Consider the following 20812-nt stretch of genomic DNA (forward strand, 5'->3'; position numbering starts at 1 on the left):
GCTAATTCTTTCCATTACTTACTATCAAATATTAAATATTTTAAAGCTTTTTATCATTTTCCTTTATATAATATATGGAAAACAGTATTTTCCACATCTCAAGATTGTACTCATTATCTTAGAGAATCTTGATACTATTTTAAACAATGTCACCAGTCACTCTTGCTACCGTTTTATCACTTTGATTTAGGGACTTTTAATGGCCAAAACAAAAATTTAAAAATCAATAAATATCTATTTTGGTATTCTGTAGGAAAGGTTTAGGTACTAAAATAGAAATTATACTGCTTTTGGTTTTTGGTTTTTGGCAGTGGGGAGAAGAAAAGCTTGGTCTCAGAGAAGTCAATATGTTTGTGACTATTTAATCATAGAAAACATTTTAATTTTTTTTTTAAAGATTTATTTATTTATTTATTTATTTGTACAAGCACTGGGTACAGTCAGAAGCGCGGAAGGGTGAGAGAATTCACCAGAGCCAGAGCAGGGAGCAGAACAGGCAGACTGAAGTACACTGCTGAGGGGAGCAGCGGGCGGCAGGAGAGGTCTGCACGCCATGTGGGACCCTCCTCTGGTGGCTGGGAAGCAGCCGGGGATCGAACCGGCGCTGCCAAGGCTGCGGGCAGCTTCGCAACCCAGCGCTCAACCACTGCATTTTAATTTTTAAAGAACCAGAAGAAGCAATAAAAAAACAGAATAAATGAGGCTTGATTAAACCAGTACTGTTTATCCCATGACTAATGCAAATAAGTCTCAGGTTAAATCAGCACATCTTCCCAAGAACACTAGATGGTGCTCTGATTTTAGTTTTGTGATTCAAACTGCCTCAGGAAATGGCTGTCTTCACTCAACAAATATTTATTGGGTAATAACAAAATATTAAAGATCTCCTCCCTGTGGAGCTACAGTTTAGTAGGATGGGGAAGAAAGACACAATAAAAAAAGAAAACACACAAAACATTCTAAGCAGTATAAGAGGTATAGTATATTATTGAATAGAAAGTGGGTAGATGCTACAGAAGGAAGATAGAGAAGGGAGAGGAAGGAGGGTTGGTTGGAATTTTAAATTGGTTCCCCAGGGCTTCATTGATAAGGTGACATCTGAACAGAAATTTCAAGGAGTTACCAGAGTGAACAGTGGGGAATATCTGAAGAGGAAGCATTCAAGGAAGAAAAACCACCAGGGCAGAGGTGGTAATGCCTAAGGCAGAAGTGGCCTGGCCTACTTTAATAATTGCATAAAGAATAGGGTGGCAGTGGGAGAGGAGAAACTGACAGGGAGGAAGGAAAAGGCGGCAAGATCCTATAAAGCCTTGTGATATAGATTGTGAGGATTTTGACTACCTTGATTTTAGATAAAAACACCTTCAGGGGCCTTCCCGGTGGCGCAGTGGTTGAGCGCTGGGTTGCGAAGCTGCCCACGGCCTCTGCGACACCGGTTCGATCCCTGGCTGCTCCCCAGCCACCGGAGGAGGGTCCCGCATGGCGCTCAGACCTCTCCTGCCGCCCGCTGCTCCCCTCAGCAGTGTACTTCGGTCCTTCTGCCTGCTCTGCTCCCCGCTCTGGCTCTGGTGAATTCTCTCACCGTCCCGCGCTTCTGACTGTACCCAGTGCATGTATAAACAAAAAAAAAAAAAAACCTTCAATAGAGGTTTTGACTTGAGGGGCCTCCCTGGTGGCACAAGGGTTAAAAGATAGCACTGTCAGGCTATCACCGCCACTGCAGCATGAGTTCCATCCCCAGGCTGGCCAGGGAGCAACCCACATGGTACGTGTATTTCAGTGGATCTGCCTGTTCTGCTCCCTGCTCTCTCTGGTGAATCTTTTCACCCCCCGCACTTCTGGTCTACACCCCAGTTCTTGTATGCATAAATAAATAAATCTTTTTTAAAAAAGTAAGTTTTGGCTTGAAACAAATGTTTGGGAAGCTAAATGAATTAGTTATATACAATATCATAAACTATGGGCAAGTTACATTGTCTTAAGTAAACTCAGTAGTTTATGAGATATATTGATTCGAAGGAAAAATTATATTAGTGGGTTAGCTATGTCCTATAAATAAATCAAAAACAACATCTTAATAATAGAAGAGAATTATTTCATGTAAAAACAGGTGAATAATTTAGTCCTAGAGTCATTAGATGAAACCAAATAAAGCAGGAGTCTATGCAAGGTGGGTGAACCATGGTGGCCCAGAAATGGGATGAGGGCAGCCCCAAAGGAGCATCACGTGGGGTATCAGAGCCTGTACAAGGTGAGGAAGACATCTACAAGGGGCAGAGGTGGGAGAGTGTCAGAGTAAAAGAGAGGTAAAGAGGATGTTTTGTTGGCGGGGCAACCTGGAACAGAATATAGGAGCAAAAGTGGGGTGACCATGCATCATGAGGAGAGCTTTTGCACCCAGGGGGAGCATGGTGCAGAATTTCAGGACTCAAGGAGTGAGAGGAGTATCCATGAAGAAGGGGAACCTGGTGCAGGATCTTAGACCCCCAAGTGGAATGAAGAGGACATTCATGTAGAGAGAGATTGAGTGTAGGTTGTCAGAACCCAAGCAGTAAAAAAAAAAGGATATTTATGCATGGGGAAGCACTAGTGCATGCAGTAAGAAAAGCTTCATCCTATAGGGGACCTTTGGATGAGGTGTCAAACTCAAGTGAAGGAGGAGGGTTTCTTTGTGAGGGGATGGTGGCAGTGAAGTTTGGTTACATCAGGGGATAGATCATACAAGTAAATACATTGAAAATGATGGATATCAGGTTTCTCACTGTCAGCGGGGATTACAACTATGGAAAGGAAACACAAACTCTATGGTATTAAATTGCAATTGGAAGTATTTATGAAAACTCATAGATTTCAATAAATGTATAAGAATAAATATAGATGTAAATGTGTATATGCATTATGTGCATGCATATGCTTCCTAACTCTTTCATTGAGAGCACCTAGGGACAGAGACACCCCCACAACAATGAACACATACCTGAGTTCAGATCTTGGCCTCCAAACACCATTGTCCATTAAAAAGAACTAGGGCTTCTTAAAGAAATGACTGACTCTAAGGCTGAGCAAGAAAAAGAACACGTTCTGGAACATCTTTGTGTGCCAGAAAGTAGGACATGTTCAAAAGTGATGTGTCAAAATGACACAGAAGTCTACTTCAGGGACTGTCCCTTTAACCAGATGAGGGGAAATTTCAACATCACAATAAATAATTAGGTTATATAACTCATTAAATAAAATAAGAAGTCATGAGTGCCTACTGAAGGTTTTTGAAAAACAGAATATTTAGATTTAAATTACCTTCTCTATAAAATACTCCATTACAAAGGGGAACAGAATAACATTGTGGAGAAAACTAGTAGAACTCAATCAAGTGTTCAAAGTTAAATATCGCCATTAATGGGACAAATTAAAGTCATGTGCTACCGATAGGAAATAATGAGAACACAACTCCACTTCTATAACATGCTGCCAAAGTTGTTTAACCTGAATCAAATCATGAGAAAACTTCCAAAAAGCCTTAAATGAAGTAACTTGTAACTTGTCTAGCTTATGAAAGTCAAGAAAATATGACCTATCGCTGATCGAATGAGACTAAAGAGATACACACAAGCAATATGTGATTTTGAACTGTGTTTTGCTTTAGAGGATTTTATTTGTAACAATTGATGACACTTGAATAGGATTTAATGATTATATGGTAATGAAATATCAGTGTTAATTTCCTGACCTTGATGGCTTTATTGTGATATGTAGGAGAATGTCCTTGTTTACAAAAAAAAACAAACAAAAACCAACAACAACAACACTGAAGTATTCAGCCATATTAGAGCATCATACCAGCAACTACTATTAAATGGTTAGAGAAAGAAACATTTTTTATAATGTACTTACAGGAGAGATTAAGTACATAGGTACTTAGTAATAGGTACATAGGTACTTAAGTACATAGGTACTTAAGAAGAGGTTACAGGTCCTGGGAAGGAATAAGACCTCTGGCCACTCAAAATATTCCAGAGCTCCTTTCTACTCTTTTCGGCCTCTGTTTCCCATACAATAGCCATATTGATAGGGACCCAGACACCATGAGAATTCTTAGGTAGTACCTACAAGAAAGGACCCAATGGTAATTATGGTGGCTGCCTGATTTCTTTATTATAACCTTTTAGAAATACATATGTATATTTTGAGATAATTGCACTAATAGTTGAGTTTTTGAATTTATGAAATAGTTGTTATTTCCAGGTATTTTCTAGTAGTAAAACAAACTTGCTTTTTAGGTTACATATTTGAGGTGCGTAACAATGTTGTTTTGTATTCTGAAGTCATACCTTTATTCTATTCTAAAGTCATACCTCTAAAGGCTTTGCAACTATTTTCAGTATCTTTAGCTTTTAAATTGTTGCTGCTAGATTGCATTAATATTTACCATCTCATTTTGGAAACTTTGTTTCAATTCTGGTGTGATTCAGTTTGCTAAATACTTGTGCATTTCTTATATGGTTAGAAATACAATTACCAAATGATAAACTCTCCCTCTATGGTCCCTTCTTAGTTAATGATGTCATCACCCATCTGGTTGCCTAGGAACATGGGAATCACATTAACATCCTCCCTGTTCCTTCAACACACACACACACACACACACACACACACACACACACACACACACACACACACACACCCCTCCCCGCCCCAACCCTGGTTGTCCTTAAGTTTCTTTTCTCTGATATTTTTTTCCTCCTCTGATCTTGTCTGGAAACATCTCTGCCTCAAAAAACCTTCATAATAAAATTAATAATGGTAATAATAAATGGTAACAAACAGCTTTTAAAATGTTGATAATGTTTCAGGCACTATTCTCAGGGCTTTGCAAGTACTATCTCATTTACTGCTCAATTAGAAAACGTGACTATTTCCAGGCCTCCCCTGGTGGCGCAGCAGTTGAGCGTTGGGCTGAGAGGCTGCCCACAGGATCTGCAGCGCCGGTTCATTCCTCAGCTGCCGGCGAGGGTCCCACAAAAAAAAAGAAAAAGAAAAAAAGAAAATGTAACTATTCCCATTTTATTCTAGAGGACGGATGCTGAGGCATAGAGAACTAATTTACATGTCTAAGGTCACATAGCTAAAAAAAAGTTGAAACTAGAATTTGGACCCAGGCAGTCTATCTCAGAGTTAACTCACACAAACACATTGGGTCCATTTCTGCTCCCTAACTTTTTGTGTATACATGTTTGATATTTTCTTATTTTGTAGTTTTATATTTATTAATTGGTATTCCTAGAAGGCTAAGATAATTTTATTGTTTACAAAAGTAGAGAACATAAAAAATCCACATTATTATATTTCTATTCATTAAGGTAATAAATTGACATTAGAGATAATAAATCCCATCACTCCAGTTCTACACCTAGCATATTTTTGCAGCATTTGCTTCAATTATTTCTTTGTTTTCTTGAAGTACTTTGTTTTATTGTTATTGAGGTAACATTGACTTACATTATTGTTGATATACCTCCCCTTCTGAAGTATTTTAGGGCCAAACCCAGACATCAAGAAATTTCACCTATAAATACTTAAGTAGAATCTCTTTTTAAAGGACTTTTAAAAATTATATTCAGGGGTCCTCCCTGGTGGCGCAGGCAGTTGAGCGCAGCTCTATGAAGCTGTCTGCAGCCTCTGCAGTACCAATTCAATCCCCGGCAGCCTCGGAGCAACCCACATGGCGAGCAGACCTCTCCTATCTCACCCGCTGCTCCCCTCAGCAGTGTATTTCGTCAGTCTGCCTGTTCTGTTCCCTGCTCTGTCTCTGGTGGATCCTCTCACCCTCCCGTGCATCTGGCCTGTTCCCCGGCTCTTATATAAATAAAAAATAAAAAAAAAAATTTTTAATTATAATCATACTACCACACCTAACAAAATTAATATTAATTACTATTTTCTTGATCATAAGTTTCTTGAGGGCAGAAATCATTTAACCTCCTTGATACCCAATGCACCTGCTGGAGTTTAGCAAATATTTGTTGTGATTTAAGAGTTCATTTTATTTTATTTTTTTTAAAGATGTATTTATTTTTGCATGCAAAAGCTGGGGTACAGGGCAGATATGTGGAGGGGGGGTGAGAGGATTCACCAGAGACAGTGGGGAACAGAACAGGCAGGCTGACTGAAATCACTGCTGAGGGGAACAGTGGGCGAGACAGGAGAGGTCCGCCTCGCCATGTGGGTTGCTCCCTGGCCAGCCGGGGATCGAACTCGTGCTGCAGAGGCTGCGGATTGCTTCATAGTGTGGTGTGCTTAACCCCTTGCACCACCAGGGAGGCCACTTTAAATTGATTTAACATTCATTCTCCAGAAACAATGTTATTAATAACAATCAAATTCTTCAGTGAATTAACAGTGCCCATTTAATCTACAGTGATTAGATTAAATGCACTGAAGTGTAAGTCTGAGCCCCTCAGAGTTCTAAATCCTAAACTGTTTTATCTTTATTTTAAAGATTTATTTATTTATGCATACAAGAGCTGGGGATCAGCGGGCAAGGCAGGAGATGTTTGCTGCACCATATGTGGGTTAGCTCCCTGGTGGAGGATTGAACTTGTGCTTCGGTGGCTGCCTACAGCTTCACAGTGCTGAGACTCAACCCCTTGTGCTACCAGGGAGGCCCCCCTGTTTTATCTTTAAATATTGAATCTGGAGAAAACCTGAATCTGATTTAGCTAGCCTGAGTTTTCTTGTTCCCACTACCAATCTTGTTTAAATTTCAGCAATGCATTTGAAGTAGGTTTTATCCAGAATCTAGTTGTTTAATAGAAAAGTTTTTCAGGAAGCATACCCCAGCATATTGCTAGACCAGAAATGTCCCATTCACTCTTTAATTTACTTTGTCTTACTTTTTTTTTTCTATTCCTCCAGTTTGCCAAAGTTGCCAGTAACCTCCTTGCTAACAAAGCTGAATACATTCTGTCTTTGTCTTATTCAGCCTCTCGGTGCCATGGACACAGCTGACCATTCATTTATTCTCTCATCTTGTATGAGCCAAGCAATGTTTTGAATGCTAGGGAATGGAAAAAACATGTAAAAATCCTATAGATAGGAAATACAACAAACAATAAATGTAACAAGCACATGTTAAATAATATGGCAAGAAATAATAAACACAACAGAACAACATTTGGAGCAGGGCAAGAAGCATCAGGATTCCTGGGAGAGAGGTTGCAATATTAAAAGGGATGAAAAGGGTAAGTCTCAAGATGATATATGAGGAAATACTCAGAGGACTTAAAAGAATGAGTCATGAGGATATGTGGGGGAGGAACATTTTCAGATGGTGAAAGCAGTCAGTATGAAGGCTTGAGGTAGGATTATGCCTGGTGTTTTCAGGAAGAAGAAAAATTCAATATGGCTGAAACAGTTTAAGAATGGAAAAGAATAATAGAATATGTGATCAGAGAACGAAGGGGAGCTGGCAGATCCCGTAGTACCCTATGGGGCACTGTAAAGACTGACTTTTACTAAGATAAGAAGCTATTTTTGAAGAGTATTAGGATATAGAATGATCTGTGTTTTTATTTTTTAAAAGATTTGTTTGTTGGGCCTCCCCGGTGGCGCGGTGGTTGGGCGCTGGGTTGCGAGGCTGCCCACAGCCTCTGCAGCGCCGGTTCAATCCCCGGCTGCTCCCCGGCCACTGGAGGAGGGTCCCGCATGGCGCGCAGACCTCTCCTGCCGCCCGCTGCTCCCCTCAGCAGTGCACTTCGGTCCTTCTGCCTGCTCTGCTCCCCGCTCTGGCTCTGGTGAATTCTCTCACCCTCCCGCGCTTCTGACTGTACCCAGTGCTTGTATAAATAAATAAATAAATCTTTAAAAAAAAAAAGAAAAGAAAAAGCTGAAGGGGGTAGCAGAATCCTATACTACCAAACACAACCAACATAAAGCAAACCAAAATTTTCTAAATAAAAATAAAAAAGATTTGTTTATTTATGCATACAAGAGCTAGGGTGTACGCCAGAGGTTGGGGTTTTAGGGGGTGAGAAGAATCAACAGAAACAGAGTGGGAGGCAGAACAGGCAGACTGACAGAAATACACTGCTGAGGGGAGCAGCAGGCAAGACAGAAGTCTGCTGCGCCATGTGGATTAGCTCTCTGGCCAGATCCAACTCATGCTGTAGTGGCTGCTGATAGCTTCATAGTGCAAGATTTAACCCCTTGCACAACCAAGGAGGGCCTAGTCTATGTTTTTAAATGATCTTGCTTTGTTGATAGAAATACATAGGATGTCGGCCTCCCCTGGCGGTGCAGCGTTTGAGCGTTGGGCTGCAAGGCTGCCCGGGTTAGTTCCCTGGCCACAGACGAGGGTCCCACAAAAAAAAAAAGAAAAGAAAGGAAAGGAAAGGAAAGGAAAGGGAAGGGAAGGGAAGGGAAGGGAAGGGAAGGGAAGGGAAGGGAAGGGAAGGGAAGGGAAGGGAAGGGAAGGGAAGGGAAGGGAAGGGAAGGGAAGGGAAGGGAAGGGAAGGGAAGGGAAGGGAAGGGAAGGGAAGGGAAGGGAAGGGAAGGGAAGGGAAGGGAAGGGAAGGGAAGGGAAGGGAAGGGAAGGGAAGGGAAGGGAAGGGAAGGGAAGGGAAGGGAAGGGAAGGGAAGGGAAAGAAAAAGAAATACATAGGATGTCAAGGATGGAAGCAGGAAGACCACTTAAGAGGCTATTGTAGCCATCCATCACCTTGATTTTTTTTCCTCTCTTGGGTCTATTAACAGATGTCCAGAGTTTTCTCCTGCTTAACTACTCCTCCAGCTTCTCTTCTCCAACTTTCAAATGTTGGAATCCCAGAATTGGTCCTGAGATCCTTCTTGTATCTAGGCCCATTCATTGGATGATCTCATGCAAACTTAGGACTTTTAGTAGTTTTACTAAACGTAGAGCTCCAGCCCTGAGCTCATATTCATTAATCCAATAGCCTACTTGCTATCCAAACAGGAGCATTTCATTTCTCCCCAACCCTTTCCTCCCCATATCCCAGGTTTCCATACCCCAGCAAATGGCACTGCATTTGCTAAACCAAAGAACAGTTATCCCTAATGCCTTCTTTTTACTCACTTCTTTGTTAATCCATCTGAAGAAGTATTCTTCTACCCCTGAGTTATTAAATTATTTCTTCCAAAATGCTATGTATTAAATAACTTCAAAAATCTCTGTAACTTATACAATGAGTTATTTTTCCCAGTCACTAAACAGCTTTGGTGAACATATTGAGGTACTGGAAAGATGATGTGCCCGGAGAGGACATGAAAGCTCTGTGCCCCTTCCCTCATATCCTGTATATTTCTTCCATTTGCATGTGCCTGATTTGTATTATTTATAATTAACTAGTAAATGTAAGCAAAGTGCCTTCCTGAGTTCTGTGTTATTCTAACAAAGAATTTAACATGAGGAGGGGGTTGTAGGGACCATGGATTTATAAATAAAAGTATATGTGGCAACCTGGGACTTGTGACTGGCATCTGAATTGGGGGCAGTCATGTGAGATTAAGCCCTTAACCTGTGGGTTCTGTGCTAAGACCAGCAGTGTCAGAATCAAACTGAATGGAAGGATAGCTAACTGGTATCTTAGAGAACTAGAGAATTGCTTGGTATAGAAAGTACATACTTGTTCGATGTCAGAAGCGTGAGTAAAACAACTCATACTATCATATCAGTCCCAGTTTAAAACACTACCCTGGCTTCCTTTTACAAGAGATGGATAATGCCATCCGTTATCCTTCCCTACCTAGCTCTCCCAAAAAACACATCTGGTACCACTCACTTTCCTTTGGCTACTTCCTTTTTCTTCCCAAATATTCCAGTGCTTTTCCACTGTAAGACCTTTGTACATGCTATTCCCCTTGACTGGAATGCTTTTTTCTCAAGATTTTGGTGTAGTGGCTCTTTCTCATTCTCAGTTTCAGCTAAAGTGTTACCTCTTTAGAAAGGCTTCCCCCAACCACTACACTTAAAGACCAATTCCTCCTGTCAGCAGTCACCCCTCCCCCCATTATGATTCTTTACTATCACTTTGTTTATTCCTTTCAGTGAATCACTCTCTGAAATTACCTTGCTCTTATTTTGTTCATCACTGATCTCTAGCACGTCGAGGGGTATGTGGCACATATTAATTTAGTAGCTTCTAAAATTCCATTGAGGGCCTCCCTGGTGGTGCAAGGGGTTAAGCACTGCACTATGAAGCAATCTTCAGCCTCTGCAGCACAAGTTCGATCCCCGGCCGGCCAGAGAGCAACCCACATGGCACAGCACACCTCTCCTGATTCGCCCGCTGCTCCCCTCAGCAGTGTATTTCAGTCAGTCTGCCTGTTCTGTTCCCCACTCTGTCTCTCGTGAATCCTCTCAACCCCTGCATCTTTGGCCTGTACCCCAGCTCTTGTATGCATAAAAAATAAATCTTAAAAAATATATATAAAATTCCATTGAGTGAATATATGCATTTTTTTGTTGCTGATATGTTTATTGTGTCTCTCATCATAATCTTTTATTTTTTTATATAATAAATTTTATTTTTATATTCCCCATACAATTGCAACCCCCTTATTTTGACCCCAATCCCTCCCCTCCCACCCCTTACCCCCCATAGAGTGTCTCTGGTTCATAGTTTTTTGTTGATTTTGATTTTCACTTTCTTATAGTTATTCATTTTCCTGGTCCCTTATTTAAGTTTTCTAGATTCCTGCTATGAGTGAGACCATCCGGTATTTTTCTTTTTCTTTCTGGCTTATTTCTCTGAGCATGATCCCTTCCAGCACCATCCATATTGCTACAAATTGCATGTGTTTATCTTTTTTTTTTTTTTTTTTTTTTTGTTTGTTTGTTTATACAAGCACTGGGTACAGTCAGAAGCGCGGGAGGGTGAGAGAATTCACCAGAGCCAGAGCGGGGAGCAGAGCAGGCAGAAGGACCGAAGCACACTGCTGAGGGGAGCAGCGGGCGGCAGGAGAGGTCTGCGCGCCATGTGGGACCCTCCTCCGGTGGCCGGGGAGCAGCCGGGGATCGAACCGGCGCCGCAGAGGCTGCGGGCAGCTTCGCAACCCAGCGCTCAACCGCTGCGCCACCGGGGAGGCCCAGTGTGTTTATCTTTTTTGAATGCTGAGTAATATTCCATGGTAGAATATATGCATTTTTATTTATTAGAATTAAGTTTTTATTGAGGCAATTTTGGTTTATAGCACCACATGTTTTAGGGGTACAGGTTCACACTTCTTCAGATGTATGTTACTATATACCATGCCCACCTCCAAAGTACAAATAATCCTCCACCTTAGTTCATCAGTTCCCTTCCCTGTTAGCACTCCACCCACACCTTTTCCCTCTGGTAGCCTCAATTCTGTAGTCAAAATTTCAGATTTTGCTTTTATCTGTTCCTTTGTATTGTTTCTTTATACTCCACATATGAATGAAATCATCTGCCATTCTTCTTTCTCTTGATTTATTTTAGTTAGCATAACCCCCTCCCATTCCATCCAAATTGTTGAAAAAGTTGGGCCTTCCTGGTGGCCTACGGGTTAAGTCTCAGCAGTTATCACTGCTACAACGTGAGTTTGATCCTCAGCCAGGGAGCTAACCCACATGGCACTGCAGACCTCTCCTGTCTCGCCCCCTGCTGCCCTGAGCAGTGTATTTCAGTAAATCTGTCTCTTCTGCTCTCCATTCTGTCTATAATAAATCCTCTTACCCCACCCTGCACCTCTGGCCTACACCCCAGTTCTTCTACACAAAAATAAATAAGATCTTCAAAGAAATTGTTGCAAATGTCAAAATCTCATCTTTTTTTAAAATAGGTGAGTAATATTCTACTGTATATCTAAACCACTCATCTGTTATTGGGCATTTAGATTGTTTCTATAACTTGGCTGTTGGTAAATAGTGCTGCAGTGAATATAGGAATGCATACATCCCTTTAAATGAAGGTTGTGGTATTCTTTGGGAAAATACCTAGGAGTGGAATGGTTGTGTCATAGGGCAGATCTATTGTTAATATTTTGAGAAATCTCCACACTGTTTTCCATAGGGGCTGGACTAGTCTACATTCCCACCAACAGTGTACACGGGTTCCTTTTTCTCTAGGCCCTCACCCAAGCATGTTAATATGGGCCATTCTCACAGATCTGAAGTCATATCTCATTATGGTTTTGATTTGCATTTTGATGAGACACATTTTCATGTGTCTATTGGCTATCTGTTTGTCTTTTTTGGAAAGTGACTGTTTAGGTCTTCAAACCATTTTGATTAGATTATTGTTTACTTGTTGAATTGTATGAGTTCTTTGTAGAGTTTGTAACATTTCCCCATTGTTAGAGAAATTCTTTCCTACTTTTATTTTCATCTACTTATCCATAGATATAACATGGTGTTATATAAATTCAAATGAAGTCAACTCAAACTGAATAAAGCTATCAATATGTCTTTGTTAGGGCCTCCCCGGTGGCGCAGCAGGTTGAGCGCCGCCCTATGAAGCTGTCTGCAGCCTCCGCAGCACGAGTTCAATTCCCAGCCAGAAAGGGAGAAACCCACATGGCACAGCAGACCTCTCCTGCCTCGCCTGCTGCTCCCCTCAGCAGTGTTATTTCAGTTGTCTGCCTGTTCTGCTCCCCACTCTGTCTCTGGTGAAATCTCTCACCCTCCCACACCTCTGACTGTACTCCAGTTCTTGTATAAAAATCTTAAAAAAAGAAAAAAATTTTTTAAAGTCTTTGTTAGGGTCAAAAAAAAAGTAGACAAAGCTTGCAGGCAAACTATAGATCTGAGGCATACAGCAGGGGAGGGGGATGGAGATGAATCAAAATAGGGGAGGGAAGAGCACAAGGAACTATGGTGACTGTTCACAGGTGATGTGTTGTGGAGGACTTATGGGAGCTACACCTGAGTGGAGAATTAAATATTGTACAAAAATGAACAACAATGTAAGAAAATAAAAATGTCAGCCTCTGCGGAGTCGGTTCGATCCCCAGCTGCTCCCGGGCCGCCGGAGGGGGGTCCCGCATGGCGCGCGGACCTCCCCTGCTGCCCTCTGCTCCCCTCAGCGGTGTGCTTCGGTCCTTCTGCCTGCTCTGCTCCCCGCTCTGGCTCTGGTGAGTTCTCATACCCTCCCGCCCTTCTGGCTGTACCCAGTGCTTGTAAAAATAAATAAATAAATATTTTTTTTTTAAATGTTAAATAAATAAAATTGGATCATCATGTCATCAAAAAATAAAAAGTCCTTGTTAATAAAGAAGAAATTGGGGACTGGCATTGTTTCAGTGTGAGTTACAGCATTCTTACAAGTTGTACTTCTGATGCACTAATCTGTAGGAATGAGAGATCTACGTGAGACTCCTTCTACCCCCCAGTACTGATGAGCCTGCTTACCTGGTTTGCCTGTTTACTTATTCCATTCTTCTCTTTCACTAACATACAGGATAACTTACTTACAATTTTTGTTCACTGCCTATCTCCCCACCCCACACCACTGTGAACTTTGGGAAGACAAGGATACTATTCAGGTTTTTCTGGTACTGAATAGGTGCTCTACCAATTGTGAAGTGAATCAATGAAAAATTGAATAAATATCTCAAAGAGAGAAAGATATCTCGGAATGTAACAGGGTGGTCCCCAGGAAAGGGGGAGGTTCCCTGCCCCACCCAAGGGAGGGTGGAGCTGAGCAGGAAGAGGAGAAGCTGCACAAGAGACTGAGGAAGGAAGAAGCAGGATGGAGCCAGGAGACCTGGAGGAGGCGCATGGAGCCTAGAGACACGTGAAGAAACTGTGCTTGTCTTTTGGTCGTGGACTGGGTGACACAGATGTGGGTGAGACCCGTGGGGAGGTGACAATGGCAGCTTTTATCTTGATGTTGATTTTGCTCTTTTCCTTCCGGGCTTGTCTGGTAGTTTCTGATCCTTTTCTGTGGGTCCCCACTGGAAGATGCTTTAGACTTGTGGCAGGCTTTGGGGCCTTGCTCTGGGCCAATCCCATATGGATGGACTTTTACCCACAAGGGGACGGGTAACTTTGGGTGCTTCATTTAGAAACTAGACTCTTGGCCTTACCTGTATTGTTTCCTAGTTTTATTAAAGTTCCTTCCCATTAAAGTCTCCTATGTTTTGTGTTGATGCGGCGGATGGCAGAACCCATTTAGAATAGGCAGGTTTGCGGGGTTTGGGCTGCCCCTCTCCCTGTCCTATAACAGGAAGATCCTAAAGAGTAAGGTCACTCTCACCTTTGCACTATCTATATTCCAAGACATAATGGGGGCATAACTTGCATGAAGTGTAAATGTTTACTAGTTTATTTATTCTAAGAATGGTTTTACTTATATATCTGTAAACTTTTTGTGTGCATGTTGTTGTGAATCCTTTTTCATGCTAGAGCTTTCACAGGAGGAATTCAGCTTAACATTTGTGTCACCATGATCGGACCAACTCTGCTGAAGGTGAGCTCCATCCTGTGAAGACTGTTTCCTCTCTCATTGGAGACTACTTTTCCTCTTCCCCTGAGAAACACCCACTAGTTGTTTAAATGCTGGATAAACATTTAAACATTTAAATTTATCATCAAAGAGGTACTGGAAGAGGAGCAGCAGAGTACAAGAACTAAAAGTATCACCCCTCTTTGGGGCAGTGGACACTTTAAAAGATTCCCCATTAACATCTTTATTACTCTTTTAATGTCAGGTTTTCTCAGTTCTATAACATTTAAATATTCTGTGCTGGGTTACTTATCCTTTTGAGCGCCCTATCACAGGTGTTTATTGTATTGTAAAAAATACAATAAATGATGTTCTTTTCTTTACTGTGCTGGGGAGAGAAAAATATTCCCTTGAGTTTGAACAGTCATGCTTTTAAATTACTTGGAAGTGATTGCATATGAATCTTCATATTAGCTTGTATGTTTCTCATTTAAAAGAAAACATAAAAGAAGGAAATTAGCTCATTAATTATTTAAAATACTTGGTGCAACTATTCCTTATAAATTAATCCAGGCACTTGGAAGACAATTACACTCAGTGTTAATATCATTGCCAACCTTTTCCAGTATGCTGCACTCCAAATACTATTGTGTTTTCATTGACAACATTCACTATTACATATGCATATGAAAACAGGCATTTTCATCAGAATTACAGTAATAGCATTAAGAGATTATTATTTTTTCCAATTTCCTTGGAAGAAAATTCACTTAAATTAGATTATTTATTACTTGACTGCTTTCCTATCTTGCTTGTGTGTTTTCGTAACTGGAGTCCATGAAAGTATAAACTTCAGAATAAAAAGCTTGATTTTATACATTAATGATTTCAAATAAAAGAGGAGTGCTAGTTTGTGCATCACTTCTTTCGAGAAAGTTAAGTCTGTGTTCTGCTTAGGAGAGATAACACTTTTTGTCCCTGTAGGTGGCCCCCCTGGTGTAGCCATTAGTTGCTAATTACTTGCAAACAAATAAACAATTAACTCCTCTGGCTGCTGGCTGGGCCAGTGTTCATTGACATGCTAAAACTTTCTAAGACAGGATTTTAATTAGTGACGTTCTTAAATCCAACCCCCTTGTCAGCTGAGCCATAAGGTGAACTGCTGGAAGATCCCAGCCTTGTACACGTGGGGCAGTGCTAGCTAAGAGACACGGAGAGGCCAGAGCTGTCGCTCCATCCAGCCCATGCAAGGATGTCTCCCAGTCTTCAGGAAGGTGCTCGACTTGGCGAAGGCAAACCTTCACCCTGCTCCTTTTCAATTGAGAGCATCTTAGGACTGGATCAGAAGAAAGACTGTGTTCCATCAATGAAACCCCACAGACCCTGGACAGACACCTGTGGCTCATCAGGTATGCCACAATTTAATTTTTTAAACTCTTTGTTATTTCATTCTCAGTCTTTGGGTTTTTTCTGCATAGAGTCAGAGATATCAATATCAATAATGATATTCAGAGATCAAAATCTTTTCTGTAATGAAGGGTTTGACTAATGAGAGGTTCATTTTTTTGTGAAACTGGAAGAATCCTACTTAAAAAATTTAAGACAGCTTCCTTAAATTACTTCCTATAGAACTCTTTGGAATATAAAAGTGGACACCTAAGATAGGGTGTATTTTTCTGTTTTTAGGGAACGATGTTAACCTATGTCTACATGTCCTGGGCCTTCCTAATGGAATCTCATTCCCTAGTACTGTGGATCACTCAATGCCAGAAGAAAGAGTTTTGAAATACGAAAACTGCTTTTCAGTCTCGGAAAGACTGTCTTTGAAAAGAGAGTTGAGTTGGTATAGAGGCCGAAGACCAAGAACTGCCTTTACTCAAAACCAGGTGGGAAGTTTTTTCAACCAATAATGATAATACAAACTCTTTAACCCTGTTGAAGAAAGTTCATTTGCTTTAGGATCTCAGTTTAGAAGCCTTATTCAAGACACAATAGCCTATCATTTTTTAAACAGTTTCTAGATAGTCATTTAAAAACAGACATACAGATGAATTGTTCAAGACTTAAATACAATTATCTTGTACAAATTAAAATCCGTTTTATGATGATGAACCAAATATTAACATTTTAAAGAATGATTTCCTTATTCTTAGATTGAGGTGTTGGAAAATGTCTTTAGAGTAAACTGTTATCCTGGCATTGATATCAGAGAAGACTTAGCTCAAAAATTGAATCTAGAAGAGGACAGAATCCAGGTAATTTTCAAATTTAGTTGTTAATCATGATGATTGAAATGTTAAGAATATTGAAATGTTTCTGAGACCTGTTTTATTTTTCCTTAATTTTAGATCTGGTTCCAAAATCGACGTGCAAAACTGAAAAGGTCCCATAGAGAATCACAATTTCTAATGGCCAAAAATAATTTCAACACAAATCTCCTGGAATAGATAGAAAACTAAACATGTGAAATTATCTTCCAGATGCAGTACATGAAGAACATGTGTTAAAATGTGATGTTTTCTTTTCTACATTTTAATTTGAGTATTGCCCTTTTTTTTCCTGAAAATATATTGTAAATAATTACTAGTATAATATGGCACCCATTATATTTGTGCACTTTTAGTTACAGTAAAGACTTTCATATATATTTTAATAAACATTTTCAGAAATGACAACTATTTTTAAGTGAACAAATTAATCTAATAAATTAGTTTGCAAAATAAGTAAACTCATGGCTAAGTGACTCCACAATCAAGATTCCATTTACAAATATTTCAAGTAAAATAAACTGAGGAATGGCACAAAGTTTAGTTGAGTTGGGAGTTAGTTGTTGCAGTTAGTTTCCTTCAAGTGCATTTTGAAACATTGTCCTTAAATATGCTATAGAATGTGATTTATTCATTTATTCGTGGATCTGTAGTTTCTTTTTATTTTTGGCATAAGACAATAAGAACTTCTTACTATGGATCAAAACAAATACTTATTGCATGCCAGCTTCAAATAGCTTTTTTCTTTAAAGCAAAGTTATTGTGCCAAAGTAGAGATATGAAAGTACCAGTTATTCCTATTCATACCATTGGTATTACACTGCACAAAAGAAGTGGCAGATAAATGCAAATTTTAATATATTTTTCCTAGTTCATTTAATGTACTAGGAAAATGCTTCATTATCATCTGGCTTATATCTGTATCTAGTTTAATGGTTCCTAATCAACTGCATATCATATTATAAGTAATGCATAGAAAGAAAAAGTAGGATAACTGACCTGCCTTTTGGTATGTGTTCAGTCATAGTTACTAGAAAAAAATCAGGGTACTTTCTAAGTGATAAAGACTGCATTTTCTTTACATTTCCCATTTTCTCATTATATCTGTCAGTTAAAGATGGGAATAGGATTAGTACCACAAGAATGGAATCCTCTCCACTGGAAATTTGGGTATTTGTCTTCTCGTTAATTAAGGGAAGACCACGAAAGTGGGCATTCTTTTTGAAATTTTAACTTGAGGACTCTCTGCCTTTGTCCTCTGGAAGCCATATTTCAGTTTCTCTCTTTTGAATTGAATTCTCCCTTGTTCCCCTTCTTTCATTCTCTGTCCTTTTCTCTACCAGTGATGACCAGAGTAAAAGGTTCTCACTGAATTATTAAATCTATACCTACCATCTATTTTTTCTTCTTTTTCTTTTTTGGTGCAGGAGGAAGACTAGAGAGAGTGTGCATACTATTTCTGAGGAAAAGTAGCATCGTTCAGGTTTAGAGCTTTTTAAAATAATTTACTGAAAGCACATTTTGAGTAAAGAGTGGTGCCCCAACAACTGGCCAGGCACAAGTTGTGCTTATTCTGTTCTGTTCCATTATTGCTGAGATGGAGGGGAAAGAAGCGTAGAGGGAGCCTGGCAGTAACAGGAAGACCAGAGAGATTAAATGATTCCAAGAGAGTCTTTACAGTCAGACTGCGTCACTTTTTCCATATAAAGAGCTGCTTCTATTGGCATAAAATATCAAGCACTATATATGAATTATATTTGTTGATACTTATCCACCACAAGCTTTTGCTCTTCATTAGATTCCTGTGAAATTTAGTTGGAGGACTTGAAGTCAGCAGGAATTGATTGGAAGGCAAAGTATCACATCATTGTGCTTTTCAGATAGCCTTTTATTTTAATCCCAAAGGTACTGTTGAAAATTCAAACAGTAAAAATAGAGTCAAATTTCCCTCAAATCTCATCCTTAAGAAATAATTATCATTAAACATTTCATAGATGTTTTTGTGCATAGAAGTGTTTTCTGATCTCTTGCCATGTCAGACATATAGCTCTGTCTAGTTCAAGATAAACTTCAAGGTCTGTATATAACAAAATATTCCACAATATTGCTTCTTAAGTATTTTTGAAGTAGTGCTTGTCACAGATTGAAATTTCCAAAGAAAAATCATCTAGAGTTTATCTAAAATTAATTTAACCTCTAAATTTCTGAATAGATTGAGAATTTTATATAAAACTATAGATGCTAGGAAAAAGTAAAACATCAACAACGTGTAATACATTATTATTTTTAAATTTTAATTTATTTTTTAATATAAAACCAATCACACCTATATTACAGTCACAATGTAATTAATTCATGTGGTCCTAAAATTTTATTTTGTCTATAATTGAAATAAATGATGTTTATAACTGGATTACATGTTTATATCTGAAATCATTAATATAGAAATGATACATTTGTAACTGAGCTGTAACAATTAGAAGTCAGAAAAAAATGTAATACTAGAATTATAATATTAATACAATAACCATGAATTATTTCACAGCCTTTTATATTTTCAGATACTAATGACAGACTATCAGATCTATTATAATTTTGTAAGGTGAATCCTTAATGTATAAGAATATTCAAAAATCAAGATACTATGAAGATCATTAGTATATTTCCCCTAAAATAATTTAAAAAACCTAGACGATAAAAAACTAATTTTGTTAAAGGAAATAATGAGTCAGCAACTTTTTTAAAAATTATAATTGCTAGTATTTTAGAAAGAACATAATGATATTCAGAGGGAAAAACTGGATTCTAGGTTTGAGGAAAAATTAAGCAAGATGAAAATGTAAATGAAAACCCAAGATAGAATTATCTTTCCCTGAAAACACACAGGCTCTAATCCACAGCTTATCTCTGCTCCTGGTTAATTCCAAGCCTTTGTCTCCATTAATGCCCAGGACAAGGTGAACGTAGTAACAAATCAAACTAATGCAGTCAGGCTAATACCTGGAGCGTCTCTATTATCTGACAACTCCCTAAATGAGGTTATTTGGTCTCCTGTAATGGCATTTGTCTTTTGTGAAGCCAGCTAGACAAAGCACATCACTAAAGAGTGCTGGTGGAAACAATGGCTGTGTGTGCTGGTGGTCAACTTTAGAGTTAATCAGTGTTAATAGCCGCTTTCTTTCACCTCCTGCATCTTATCACACATCACACGAATAGCATAAATCCCCCATTACTGAGCCCAACACACAGCATCAACCTGGGGATTATGTCAACTTCTAAGGGCAGGAAGCTATGCTAGTCCATTTATTTGATGTGGAACTCAAATCAAAGTATGACAAATGCTGACTTGTCTCCATTTCACAGAGTACCATTGGACTAAAAACACTGCCAAGCACCTTTGGCTAAATTTAATGTTCATTTTGACTCTCCTGTCAAAACCTAGATACTAAGTTTGAGGAAAAATTAAGCAAGATGAAAATGTAAATGAAGACCCAAGATAGAATTATCTTCCCCTCAAAACACACAGGCTCTAATCCTGTATCCTGCTAGGTTATCACTCCACAGCAGCCTAGCAGCTCTTGGTGGCCCCTATCACTCCTCCCTCCTCTCCTCACCCATTCCCATTTTCTTCTCTGTTTTCTTATTCCTACCCTATTCCTTTTCCCCTGATGCTTTGGTAAGCTTATTGGCATTAACAGGCATTATTGAGTCCCACAAATGAAACTCCAGGCTAAAAGGTTTGTTGTTTACTTTCTACCTAGTAGAGCATTACCAGCATTTTAAGATCTTCTTGTCTGTTCTCTTCCTGCAGATCTCTGAGGATGGACTAATGAATCATCTCCTTGATTTAGTATTTTATGACATGGTGATTTTTTTTAAAGATTTATATATTTATGCATACAATAACTGGAGTACAGACCAGAGGTGTGGGGAGGGGTGAGAGGATTCACCAGAAACAGAGTGGGGAACAGAACAGGCAGACTGACTGAAGTACACTGCTGAGGGGAGCAGCGGGCAAGACAGGAGAGGCCTGCTGTGCCATGTGGTAGCTCCCTGACTGGGGATCGAACTCGTGCTGTAGTGGCTGTGGGTAATGTCTTAACCCCTTGCGCACCAGGGAGTATG

General features: G+C 39.5%; 1 protein-coding gene across 1 annotated transcript; it reads left to right on the forward strand.

The window, feature by feature from the left end:
* Nucleotides 1-15672: 15672 nt before the first annotated feature.
* HESX1 (HESX homeobox 1) lies at nt 15673-16867 on the forward strand (the record flags this gene model as incomplete). Its single annotated transcript, XM_084247904.1, has 4 exons — nt 15673-15829; nt 16107-16306; nt 16574-16675; nt 16769-16867. The coding sequence occupies 4 exons, from the start codon at nt 15673-15675 to the stop codon at nt 16865-16867; spliced, it is 558 nt and encodes a 185-aa protein (XP_084104030.1).
* Nucleotides 16868-20812: the final 3945 nt, after the last annotated feature.

The sequence above is a fragment of the Talpa europaea genome, assembly GCF_964194135.1.
Source record: "Talpa europaea genome assembly, chromosome: 11".
NCBI lineage: Eukaryota > Metazoa > Chordata > Mammalia > Eulipotyphla > Talpidae > Talpa > Talpa europaea.